Source organism: Trypanosoma theileri (assembly GCF_002087225.1).
Source record: "Trypanosoma theileri isolate Edinburgh chromosome Unknown TM35_Tth_13_V1, whole genome shotgun sequence".
Classification (NCBI taxonomy): domain Eukaryota; phylum Euglenozoa; class Kinetoplastea; order Trypanosomatida; family Trypanosomatidae; genus Trypanosoma; species Trypanosoma theileri.
The window spans coordinates 361,284-375,081 of record NW_021639855.1 but is presented as its reverse complement, the minus strand read 5'-3'; the positions used below and the strand labels follow the sequence as shown (position 1 = coordinate 375,081).

At 40.1% G+C, this 13,798-nt stretch overlaps 3 protein-coding genes across 3 annotated transcripts; all 3 read right to left on the bottom strand.

The window, feature by feature from the left end:
- On the bottom strand, positions 1-6,588 carry TM35_000132430 (uncharacterized protein; the record flags this gene model as incomplete). Its single annotated transcript, XM_029025459.1, has 1 exon — positions 1-6,588. A coding segment is annotated over one exon (6,588 nt), but the record flags the coding sequence as incomplete, so codon positions are not given.
- Positions 6,589-7,448: 860 nt separating this feature from the next.
- TM35_000132420 (putative metallo-beta-lactamase-like protein) lies at positions 7,449-8,549 on the bottom strand (the record flags this gene model as incomplete). Its single annotated transcript, XM_029025458.1, has 1 exon — positions 7,449-8,549. One exon carries the CDS (start codon positions 8,547-8,549, stop codon positions 7,449-7,451), a length of 1,101 nt encoding a protein of 366 aa, XP_028883304.1.
- A 747-nt stretch (positions 8,550-9,296) lies between these two features.
- Positions 9,297-12,515, bottom strand: TM35_000132410 (ubiquitin-activating enzyme e1; the record flags this gene model as incomplete). Its single annotated transcript, XM_029025457.1, has 1 exon — positions 9,297-12,515. The coding sequence occupies one exon, from the start codon at positions 12,513-12,515 to the stop codon at positions 9,297-9,299; it is 3,219 nt and encodes a 1,072-aa protein (XP_028883303.1).
- Between the last annotated feature and the right edge of the window lie 1,283 nt (positions 12,516-13,798).

Here is a 13,798-nt window from a genome sequence, read left to right as displayed (position 1 = left end):
TGAGGATTCACTCTCTGTGTGCACTGTATCGACTGGCTGCTGCTGCTGCACTGTTACCTCAGGGGTGGATGGTGCTTCCTCTTTCTCCTCTTCTTCTGAGGATTCACTCTCTGTGTGCACTGTATCGACTGGCTGCTGCTGCTGCACTGTTACCTCAGGTGTGGATGGTGCTTCCTCTTTCTCCTCTTCTTCTGAGGATTCACTCTCTGTGTGCACTGTATCGACTGGCTGCTGCTGCTGCACTGTTACCTCAGGGGTGGATGGTGCTTCCTCTTTCTCCTCTTCTTCTGAGGATTCACTCTCTGTGTGCACTGTATCGACTGGCTGCTGCTGCTGCACTGTTACCTCAGGGGTGGATGGTGCTTCCTCTTTATGCTCTTCTTCTGAGGATTCACTCTCTGTGTGCACTGTATCGACTGGCTGCTGCCGCACTGTTACCTCAGGGGTGGATGGTGCTTCCTCTTTATCCTCTTCTTCTGAGGATTTACTGGCTGTGGGCACTGTATCGACTGGGTGCTGCTGCACTGTTACCTCAGGTGTTGTAGGTGGGTCTTTTGTTGTTGAGTTTTCGTTGTCAGTTTCGTTTACGAGGTTGTAGGGCTTTATGGTTTTCATTTGATTTGTTGTGGAATTCTTTTGCTGTTTCCACCTGTTGTGTGAATGGTTTTCTGTTGATGGTCGTTCTGTTTTTAGTGGTGATGGTGATTGTAGTATTGAGTGGTTGGTTTGCCTTTGGTATGTGTGGGTGTGTGGTGTGTGGCTCATTGGTGTGTCTCTTATTTTATTTGAGTCATTTATGGTGTGTTCATGTATGATTGTATCTTGTATTTGTTTTCTTGCTTTTTTAAGCTCGCATTCTACTAGTCGATTTTTATCGTTGTGTACCTTTTTTGGTGTGTGCTTTTCGATGTCTTCGGTGGAGTTGTTCTGCTGGTCGTCGTTTTGTTGTTGTTTGCGTCGTTGTTGGTGGTGGTAGTGATGATTTCGAGTTGGCGTTGTCGACGAGGTGTTGCTGTGCGATATGGATATTGTGCGTCCAGGGGTTGGTGGTTGACGTGGTCGTGAAGGTTGGCGACGCTTGTGTGAGGGCGGTTGCGGATTTAAGATTTGCTTCCGTTGTTGTTGTATACTCATTTCATAGTAATACAGTCTATTGATAAGGTCTTCCTGTTCCTTTCGTGTGAGAACGGAGGGTGTTGTGGCGCGGGAGCGGTGTATTTCTCTGAAACGCGTTCTGCCTCGTGTTTGTGGTGTTGCGTATCTAATATTGCTGTGTTGTGTGCTGTAGCTCGGGGTTGGACTTGGTGTTGTAGGTGAGATGGGAGATGCAGATATCCGTCCTCTTGTGGAGTTCTCATGATGAACTGCAGAGATATGGTGATCGCGTGCGAGGTTGATGAGATATGGACGAGATAAGAATTCATTTGGATCCTCTTGCCGATTGTAATGATACCGTTCAAGGTGTTTGGAGCTGTTGATGACTTTTTCCCCACCAACTACTAGTAGCTTGAGGAGGGATATATTCCGAAATGGTAGTCGTTTGCGGATATGTCGAATATGGGAATGTTGTTGTTCTTTTTCGTTTTGTTGTTGTTGTTGTCGTCGCATCTTTACTGTTGTGGCATCACAGATAGCCAATCCCATACGTGTGGGACCGGGTGAAGTTGCAAACTCAATTTTACGCCAGAATTGAGAAACCTGAGAGAAGAGAAACATTCGTAACGGATGACTTGGGGCTTCAGATTCTCCGCCAATGAGTAGGAGACAAGGGGTTTCTTCAATGATCACCGCATTAAGAGCGGCGAGATGCATAGGAGGTGGTGCTATTGTCCCGTTGTGTAGAATACGTTTCCATGTACGTGTTTCCATATTTAACTCGTGAAGATCATCCAATAGTTTCTCTGCACTTGACATGCCGCCATACATAAACATGAGAGATCCTCTTGTGCTTGTTGCGTGGCCGTAGCGTGGTTCAGGGCGAACAGAACCTTCACAGGACCATGTAAACCAAGTATGCATACGTAAGTTTAATACTAAAAGTTCATTACAGCTACATACCTCATCCTCTTCATCCTCTTCTTGTTTCTTTTTTCCATTATTTTCATATACGACGGTTACATCCCATTCTTTCTTTTCTTCTTCTTGTTCCTCCCTATTATTATTTACTGAATGAGAGGGGTATGATTTATGATGTTTCTCTCGATAATGCGGTGTCTTACCTCCCACTACAATCATATTGTTATTATAATATGCTGCGGAGTGCCTCCATCGAGCCTTATTCACGGATATATGATTACCTGATGAATATACTGTTTCTATGCATTCTGCAGTACTATCAAGGAGGTGAATACACCATACATCGTTTAAATATGACATGTGTTTATAGGAGTGAGTTTTTTTAAGAACAGATTGAGACCTTTTATTATTATTATTATCATCATCACTATCATAATCACTCTTATTGCAATTATAAATGTCATTATTTCTCTTATTACTACTAATACCGTTACTTTTCCAGTTTATCGGGACATTTTTTCCAGTAGCAATTCCACCATATACATAAACAGCATTTATAGTTGGGCAGTACACTGCGGTATGTCCCTGACGTGCTGCGAAGTTCACATTAAGGTCTCTCCAACATTGTTGAGGATGAGAATAAGGATGAAATTGACTCTGTGGTGGTATCACTTCTAACGAAACAGGAAACCATTCATTATCATTAAAGGAATAATAATACACAGAAGGAGCACTTCGCACCGGGATTCCACCCAATAGTAGTGCCCCATCATATCCACAGCGGGTTAGTGTGTGATAACTAACAGCTAATTCACTATTTCCTCCTCCTATTTCTGTTACTGCTGTTGTTATTGTGGACGTTATGAATGGAACAATGAGAGGACCTGGACAATTCCGTCGTAGTCCTTCTTCTTCCTTTAACAGTTTACGCCATCGTCTTTCTCCCTCCGCACGTTGATGCTGCTCTTTGTATGGATCAATTTCTAATGATCCATGATACCAGTTAATAGCAGTTGCTTCTCTTTCGGAAAGGAGTGTCCCTTGTCTATCAAGACCATCAGCAATAATAGACCACATGTGTCTCCCATTTTCACTGATTAAAATACGAGTACGTGTAGTACAGGCATCTCCAAAGACAAAAACTGTCCGAACCAATGAAGTTGTAGAGGGTATTGATGTGGATAGACGTACGGTAGTAACATAAGAAGAGGAAGAAGAAGAAGAAGCAAGTGCATTATCATTATCCTCTTGAAAAGAAGGTGATGATATAGTCAAGTGATGCTGTTTACGTCGAAAGTGATTTCTACCTGCTGAATTTATATCACTAGAAATAGACCGTGTTGGTGGAGGTTCTTCTACAGGTTCATCATATCCGATAGGTTCACTGGCAATACGTACAATATAATACATTGCATATGATGTTGGGATAGTTCTTGTCATACGGATTGCCCAAAGCCACGGTGATGGTTGATATGTTATTGGTACTAGTTCCTCCTTTAGTGAGGCTTTAATCCATTCCGCCTGTATACGTAAGAGGAATTCCTCATTTACACGTGTTATCCCAGCAACAAGACCGGAAGTAACATGAGAAGGAGTGAGATCAATTTCAAAGTATTTTCCAGGCCATATTATGGAAGAATCATTATGAATTTCTGCTACTCCCATTTTCTTGCGTTGATTCAGATGTTTTTTCAAATTCTTAAGTGAAGTTCCAAAGGCTTTACGGATATCATTATCATTATTATTCACTTGAGATGAAGTTGAAATATGGGGAACGAGTGCAATACATAGTGTTAACTCCTTATCAGAAGAACATAGAAGAAATTCATTATATTGAATTGGCATATACTCTTGTTCCTGTTCTTGTGATGACGAGGTTCCCATTATCATTGGATAAAAGCAACAAAAGAAATACTTTGATTGTTTACTTCTAGCTTCATTTTTTCCAGGTTTAAACCATATACCCAATATGATTCTAGGATTCTTAACCTCTGTGATTTGGGACTCTACAGTATATGAATGACGTAACAAGTGTAGAGAGCGGATACAAAGTACATTATCATTCTCCTCATGATTGGCATACTCCACTCTTCCACAAAGATGCAGAATAGCGTAATTTGTACAAGATGGAGTTACAGAGTCAATAGCCATTTGAACATCAATTGGTGATGAACATTCTTTATCATTATCAGATTCCAAACGAGAAGGTAAAAGAAGAATATGACCTTCGCCAATGCAAAATGGATTATGCAATCGATCCGCCTCTGTGCGAGTGGCAAATGCTAATACCTTACACCGCAACTCAATACTACCATCACCCCTTTTATTATTATTATTATTATTATTATTATTATTATTATTATTATTATTATTATTATTATTATTATTATTATTAGAGACGGTGTTACCCAAATATCCCATACCCTTTACGTTGTAAACAAAAGAGGTTCGATTAAAACAAAGCTCAAGACTTGACTCATCTTGCAAATTTCTGAGTAACAACAGTTCGGTGTGATCCACAACACGTGAAACGGCCTCTGCTGTGTTGTCTCTTGCATCTGAGATGATGATACGTAGTGCCTGAGCAGAAGGGGCATCAGGATATGATAGCAAAGAGATGAGATTTTGACAATTTGGTACACAAAGACGAAAGGTATAACTTCTACTAAGGAAAGGTGTACTTATAGAAGGTCCACAAGATAAAAAAGAATTATTTCCTAAACGGTATTGAAGATTAAGAGAGATAATATTATCATGATGGTCCTTTAATTGCAGTGAAAGTGGCATCCACTTTCCTGGTCGCGTCATATCAATAGCGATAGGATCGTGACACAACAGCATAGACTCCTGGCCATCTACTGCATTGTATTGTTGAATAAGTACAGAAAGTCGTGCAAAAGGGGAAATAGCAGGAAAAAAAACAGATTGTATTCCAATACCAAAACTTGGATGATTTGAGGTAATCAATAAATGTCGACACACCGCAGGACCAGGATCAGTAGATATAATGTCATTGAATGTTTCTCCTTTATCTTCAGGAGGGAGAGCAAACCACATCTCTACTACTGTGGGTGGTGGTGATTTTTGAGGGGAAGTAGATACAGTACCTTTCTCTATTTCCTCTACGCGAACCTCAATAACACTTCCCTCACCTAATTTGCTTACAGCCTCATAGTTAAGAAGGGCTTCACGATACGCCGAAACAGTCATCATTGTAAAAGCAACTTCTACATCGTCTGCATCACAGTGTATGGTTTCTTTGGCAATAACAGCATCTTCAATATATGGATGCGGTGTCCATTGTACCATCTGATGATCTCCACCATTCTGTAAACCACCGAGATGAGGTGGTGTACCTAACGAAATCTCACCTTCGCCAATCAAGAATACACATTCCTCAGCAGAGTTACTTCTTTCCTTTTTTATATCCTCATTATTATCACTATCGTTAGATGATGATGATGAAGAGTATCGAAGCATTCCTCCATGTGTTGAACTACGGGGAGTGGTGTTGCTGCGTTGTGTGTAGGACTCCAGCACTGAGCATCGAATGTGGAACATCTCCTCAGAAACATTATCCTCCTTTAGTTCCGCATGATGAAGTGAAGAAAAGGGGAGAAGAATGGGTTGACTCATTTGAGGAATCTTCGCAGCATTCTCACGTGTTGCGGCTCTTGTGTGAAGGAGTGGCAATACTTCATCATTTCCCTGATCAAGTGAGAGAATGATCTCTACAATGCGGTTTGGTGCCGCATTTCGGGGACTAAGAGAAACTAATGTGATGAGAAGAATAAATCGATGTGGTGGTACACCAGCAAAGAGATTGGATGCTGTTGATAACTGCCGCTGTGGCTGTGGCTGCGGCGGTTTCCCTATGGGAGAAGATGATGACGATAATAATTTCTCTGAAATATAACTCCTTTTGTTTTTATTCCTCTTCATTTGATAATCTTCCTCCGATATTTTCTTTTTATGGAGTTTGTGGGTATGTTTAGTGTCATCCATTATAATCTTAACAGAAGGGCTTTTTTGTCCTACTAGAAAAGGCCCTCCAGAACCCAAATTCATGGAATCCGAATTTTCTTCTACCATTGGACCACATGTAACTACCGATAACTCCTTACGTTTGTGATAATCCCAACTTCCCCCATTATTATTATTATTTTTATTTTTATCTAATGACAGCAATTGTGGACACACGGTCCAGAGTAACACTACTTGAAAAAACCTCTCACCATCACCTGGCACACGAAGAGTAACAGGTTCCTTAGGCTCACAACTAGCATCTAACACTACAACGGTATTAGATCTATCTCCACTATGAAACCTAACTGGAGATGGGGCAATAAGTAACTCATACATGGATGTATCCACATCTTTCTTCTCTTTGTTAAGACTATCTACACTAGCAATAGCAGAGGAATTAGGCCGCGAGAGTGTTATCGGGGCACGTGTGGGAACTTCCACCCATTGCCAATCACAGTGCGGGCCGCCAAATCGCACCGCCACACGCGGCTGCCATGGCCTACACGAGAGAATCTCAATATTAATAGCAGTAGTGCGTTCTTGCATAGAAAACACAATTACACACACTCAAATATATCAATCCTGCTTAATAATAATAATAATAATAATAATAATAATAATAATAATAATAATAATAATTTCCTTATTTATCCTACTTTTGATTTTAAACTTTTTTCCTTTTTGTTTTGATGATGTCTTCCACTTCACCACCCCTCTCTCCCTTGTCTAATATGTTTTTCTCGATATATATATATATATATATGTTCCAATATGAGAAAAAAAAAGGGTCTCGACAACCAAAGAAAGGGAACTTATGTTTCTTGTTTTTTTTTTTTTTTCGCCTTAATTGAGTAGAATGGCACTAGCAATAATAAATAAAAAAAATAGAGGTTGTCCTTCTCTCCAGACAATAAATTGTCGCACTATAGAAGAGAGAGAGGAAAAAAAAGAAAAAAAAGAGGAGAAAAGCGTCAATGAATCCCTCTTCCCCATATAAAGAGCACTTTTCTCTCCTGTTTCCGTGTGCCCTCAAAGGTTTTTTTTTTTTTTTTTATTAGAAAAAACAAAACATGTACAATGGTTTAATACGTGCAATCCTATAATAAATACTGAAATTTCAAAAAAAAAAAATGAAAAAAAAAAAAGACAACCAAAAAGAGAATAGACTGAATAGCAAATCGCCCATTAACCAGACGTATATATATATATATCTGTGTGGGAGATCTGTACAACTATCCAGGTGTACTCCTCATACGGAACAACACCAATCACCACCAGCAAAAATAAAAACAACAACAACCATAACGAGAGAAACATCAACAAGGATACAAAACTATATCAATAGAAAAGAGACGAAACTCGCAAAAATAAAAAAAAAAAGAAAAAAAAAAAAAAAACGCCAAGTATCAAAGGTATCCCTCATTGAATCCAATCGACACCTCCTGTTGTCCAATCTCTTGACGTTGATAACAGTGCAGCAATGCTTTATTCTCACGCCGCTCTCTTCCCAGTGTTGTCAGGCGTCCATGGCCAGGCAGCACTACGGTGTTATCCGGCATCATCTCAAATAACCGCAGACTCTCCGCAAGGCGGACGCCTGTTGCCCACGGCAAATCCACACGTCCAACTTTATTGTAGAAAAGTACATCGCCCGTAAAAAGAAGTTTCTCACTGGGTACATGCAACATCATATGCCCCGGTGAGTGTCCAGGGGAAAAGATATAGTACAATAAAATACCATCGCCAAAGTCAATAAAAGAAGAGGCTCTGTTGGTAGCAGTAGAGAGTAATACATCATTTCGTCGGAAACGAGTACTACTACTATTGCTAGAGAAACCAGAAACTATTGGATTTACTAAATGCTTTGGTGTATATAAGTTTCGACACATCATGGGGAGAACGGAGTGCATTTCCTCCAATCGACGATATCGTTCACATGCACGTCCAAAATTCTGCACCCAACATTCCTCTGCAGGACACCACATGATTCCAATCTTCTCACTACCATCCTGATCTGTTTCATCCTCAGCAGAATGATACGATTTTTGTTTTTCTCCTTGTTGTTGTTGTTGTTGTTGTTGTTGTTGTTGTTGTTTTTGTTGGCGACCACAAATGCCTAAGAAGGCGTTTAGATTTATAATATTATCAATGTGACAATGTGTAAGAAAAATGTGCGTCAACGTTAAGGATGATGCCGCAATAAAAGCGGCCCAATCATCCGGCCAGTCATCTGCTGCATCAATCAACATACACCGCTTAGTGGCCTTATTAATAAGCATAAATTGATTACTGTCAAAGTTATTGCAGCGATTCCGACCAGCTAAAATCACTTTAGGAGTTTCGTGTAAAACCGCAATAGACTTTGCTTCTAATCTTTTAAGGCGGGGAATGCCTGGCGGTGCGCCGTTGCTTCCCCACTTGCGAAGTCGTTCACTGCGGTTCACTTGATTCGTCAGTGAGGTGAGATTGGGGGTGTAGCCGCAGCGTGAAGACAGTGAGGGGCGCATTGGCTCTCACTCTCCCTCTCTCTCACTCTTTTCACACCCAAAGCTGCTGAGCAATAATAAGAAAAGAAAAGAAAAGAAAAGAGAGAAGAGAAAATAATTAACAAAATATTAACTGATTACAAGTAGAAACATGAGGGGTACATTACCACCAGCAAGATCGTAATAAGAAGAAAAACAAAAAAAAGAAGAATACCAGTGGAATCATTTTTTTTTTTTAATGATATCAGCAAATAATAAGGGAATACAACACAGTGCAATTCATAGTCATATATATATGTCCTTCTTTTATATTTACGATGTCGTTCTTTTTTCTTTTCTTTTTTTTCTCCCCGTTCTCCTTTTGTTTCATCGTTGTTTTCCTCCACACTCAATATCTGTTTGCCACTTTTTTTTGTTTTTTTTTTTTTGGTTCATTCCCACTCGTACACTTTTTCTTTTACTCCACATTGACAAAAGATACCACTTCTCATTCCTTCTCTACGCCTCCATCATTATATACCGTAGTCATATATCCACACAAAGAGAGAGAGAATATATATATAAAAGAAGGAGAAAGATAGGCACGCAAAAAAAAAAAAAAAAATCAAAAAGAAAAAAAAAGAGCCATCCCTTCCTTCACTCATTCTTCCCCTCATCCCGCTTTCTTGTCTAGCGTTTTTTTTTTTTTTTTGTTCTTGTTCTTCTTCTTCTCTTCCTTTTCTGTTTAGAAATAATTCCATATGTATATTATCTCTAATTTCTTCCACGCTAAAAATTACGGAATTTGTAGCGGATTACAGGGATATCAGCATCAACATCGCCAATAGTGCCAGTGGCCACAAGACAGCAGCAGTCATCACCTTCGTGTAATTCCTCCCCCTTCTCACGAGCCACAACGGAGACGGGTTTACTACGATCCTTCGCATTACCAAATTGTGAGTAAATCATTTTACCACTTGCGAGAGCAATGATGAATATTTCCATTTGATAGCGTTGTTCCAGTAGAGAAACCAATTTTTCTACAGTAATATCGGACCCCTCGTTCACATCAATACGATCCCAAATACTCCATCGAATAGAGGAACCATCTGGTAATTGATACGACATTCCAGGGGCAATAATAGGATCAGAGAATGCCATAAAGGGCAGTGCAATATTTACAAAGGAATTACGGTAAATAGAGAGTTGTTTTCGCACTTCCTCTGGTGAGAGTCCCGCATTCACTGCTCCTCCACCACTCATTGTTGTTCGTCGATGATGGAGAAGAAGATATTTAAGTGCTTCTATCATGGCAAGACCTGTTACCAGTGATGTTGTTGTCACCATGGCGGGAATAATATTTCCAGCAATACGTTTTGTGCGATGAACATCTGCGGGTGGAATTCCATACGCCGCCGCCCGCATATTAGAGCAATACGTAATATACTCCACATGATGATTGGTAGGATCATCCTTCTCAAATGTCTGTGGATACATATGTCGACCATGGAATTGACTTGCAGGTGGAAGATCTTGTATTCCAATATCACCACCAGTAGAAGTAGTAGTAGAGTGAGTTGTGGATGGATCTTCCTTTTCTGTTTCACTGGTGGCGAATACAGCTTTTCGTGGGACAAATTCCGGTACAGTGGTTTCCTGTGCAATTCGCACAACATCATTTCTGGATAGTGTGAAGGGTTCCACACCATAGACACGTGCTAATAATTGGGCACAGTGATAAATAAATAAAACACTTATTTCAGAATCTGGTGAAAACTCCTGCGGAGTTGGTGGTTTCTTTGCTCCACTCCAAAATAAATCCCCCTCCGCATTTCGTTTATCAAGAGGAATATTATGTAATAACTGTCGGAAGGTATCATTAAAATACTCATGATAAAGCATTCGAGCCAATCGTACACAATCCACGGCATTGGATGGCCATCTTAATAAGGCTTCTCGTACAGCCTTTAACACAATAGTCTTAGTAGCAGGATCACGTTCCAAATTAGCTGCAAAAGCTGCAGGATCCTCAAGGTATGCATTTACATCTGTAGGTGTCGTACAGAAAAGTGTTTGAAAGTTATCACGTGCCCATTGAATGGTGTGTTCAATAGCATTTGGAAAATTCTTTAATGTGCAGAGTGGAATAGCCTTTTCAGGAGGATCATAGCTATTACTGTAACTTTCCGTACAATAAGGGATAACACACTGCATATTACACTTGGTACCTAATGTACCACTATCAAAGAGAGGTTTTTTATAAAATAAACAGCGAGCATCCACATATTTACGACTCTCCATATTATCAAGTGCATTTAATATAACGGTATGAGCATCCCAAAAGGCTTCATTAAAGATACCTTCTGTCTCTGGTGCGACTTTTTCTACAAGTGCTGTAACTTGTAAATCATTATTAATTGCCTTTGCCGCTTCACCTGCCACAGTTGACTTTTGTTGTCCAATATGACTGTTTCGAAAGAGAAACTGTCGCGATAGATTACTCATCTCAATCGTATCCATATCGGTAATCGTTACACCAGCAAAACCCATACAAGCCGCATTCTTAATAAGTTCACATCCTAAAGCACCAGCCCCAACAATGAAAGCCCGTTGCTTTGATAAGTATGATTGAAAACTTGCCCCAAGAACCGCTATCTGATGATCATAGCGATTACCATTAGAAGAAGGATGAAGATCCATTTCATTTACTTCTCCACGTGCCTCCAGTAATTCTCGTGCATCATAATATAACCATTGATGGATTGGTGTAAATTTACCACTGCAAACTTTTAAAACCTCTTGGGCGGCAATACCACCAATAAGACAAGCCATAGGGTTAAGACTTCCATGCATAACAGAAAGAATACGTCTGGCAGTATTTACATCAAAGTTTCCATGATGATTTATACTGCTATAATATACTTCTGCTACTTTTAGTACGGCATTGATTTCATTGGTTGTTTTTGGTAAGGCACCATGTTCATGTACGGCACGGAATAAGGCATGAAGCATAGGTGGTGCGTTTATTTTATCTTCACTATCAAATATAGTGACAAACTCTGGATCTACTACACTTGCCTCAAGATCTTTAAATCCCATGAGTATTTGTTTTTTGGTGGTATGCAAGTAGGCACTTGTACCAATCTCAATTTTGTTATTCCCAAGTGAAGCTTCAAAGTCCTTTAGACGAAGAATATAAGGCGAAATCACCTCTGCCACTTCAAACAATTTCAGTGATTGGGTTGCTTGTGTATTATTATTATTCTTATTATTCTTATTATTATTATTATTATTATTATTATTATTATTATTAATGCTGGTCTGTCGTCCTCCATGAAGTGTGGATGGATCCACAATGGAGTTTAATGTCTCTGGGGCGAGAATCCCCGTAAAGAAGACGTGACTGCCCACCTCACACTCATGCTTTTTATCCTCATGCAGTGTCACCAGTCCATCGGCGGAGATGCTGGTCACCACACACGAGACCGTCTCCTCGCCGTCGGTGTCACACACCGCGTGGGAGGGGCCGGCGTCGACAAACACACATCCCGCCACGCCGCGACTCTCGCAGGCCACAAACGGCACGCCGTGTTCCCGCGCGAGGGCATTCTCCGCCAGCAGCGCCGTTGTGCGTTGATTGACAAACACGACAACATTCGCGTGCGGGAGGAGTTCCTGCAGCGTCGCGCCGGCCGCGTCCGTGACGCTCACAAACCGATTGAGTTCGGCGGCGCGGCGGGCAACGGCGGCGGCTCGCGGAGTGGCGACATCACCGGCGGCCCGCAGGAGAAAATTGCTGCCGAGATCCGCCGGACTGACGGGCGTCTGGTCGCTGACCGCAATCGCCCGCACGCCGGCCAGCGCGAGATTCTTCACAATCTCCGCCGCCAGGCCGCAGGCCCCAACGACGAGAACAGACGTGGCGCCGTACCGCTCCTGCGCCTCCGCACCGACAACGTACTCCTGCCGGTTGTACAACTGCCGTCGCTCCGCCTCTTCTACAGACATCTCCACTGTAGATATATATATATATATATATATTTAGATAGATATAGATATAGATAGATATAGATAGTTAAATAGATAATATGAGTCTGTAGGTGTATATAGCTTTTTCTCTCTCTACTCGGCTTCTCTGGCAGAGAGTTAAGTTGATGTGATGAGGCTTGTGGAGTGTCTTTACTTTACTTTTTTTTTCTTTTCTTTTCTTTCTCTCTTTCCTTCGTTCCTGTCTTTTTTTTCCCCTGTTTTCTATCTTCAGTTATTTTTCTTTCGTTTTTTTTTTTACTTTTTCTTTTTTCTTTTCGTTGCGTTTCCTTCTCCCAGAGTCCTTTTGTCTATGAAATAACTTACCTTATTCAATCCTATACTTTCTTCTGTTCTGTGTAATCGCTTGTTCCTTTCTCTCGCTCTATATACAGAAGTGTTGCGGATGCTTGAGTGTCAGCGCTGCAATGGAGTGCCTTCTCTATAAAATGAAAAAAAAAAATGATAATAACAACAATAATAATAATAATACCAATAATAAAAGGAAATCAAGATTTGCTTTTTTTTTTGTTGTTGACAGGGAAATAAAGGTGTAAGTGAATATAAATAGAAAAAAAAAATGATATAAACAAGCAAAGAAAAAGGAAAAAAAAGGAGACAAGCAGAAGTAAGCTGTGGCTCTGTAAATAACACAGAGAAAGTCTTGATAACACACACACAAACAGAGAAATAGATAAATAGGGCAAATCGTAACCATAACTATTTCAAATGATAATAATAATAATAAAATACAAAAAGACAAAAAAAATTGGTATCGTTCTTTTCTATTCTTTCCTTTTTTCTTTCTCTTTTCTCTCTCACTCCCACCCCTTTTTTTTCTCATCCCTTAAAAAAAACAAAACAAAAACAGAAACACACAGAGAAACATCTATGTATCTACGGCATCATAGTCCCAGGAATCGCAAAAAAAAAAGAAGAAAACAAAATCATTTTTTTTTTTTTTTTTGGTTATTCATATACATATAATATATATATATATATATATATATATATATATATATGAATATAAATGACTGTGTGTGAGTATGTATGGGTAGAGACATATCATACTCACTCCCATAGTACAGTACCGGTGGATGAAAAGTTAAATTTTCCCGCACAATGTTGAGTAAAGTAACTCCACCATTAACTTTATTCCTTACAGTCTTCCCCTTGTTTCTTTTTTTTTTCCCCTTCTTTTCTCTCTCTCACTCTCTCTACTTTCCATTCAATACAGATTTCTTGTTTACTCCTTTTTTTTTTCT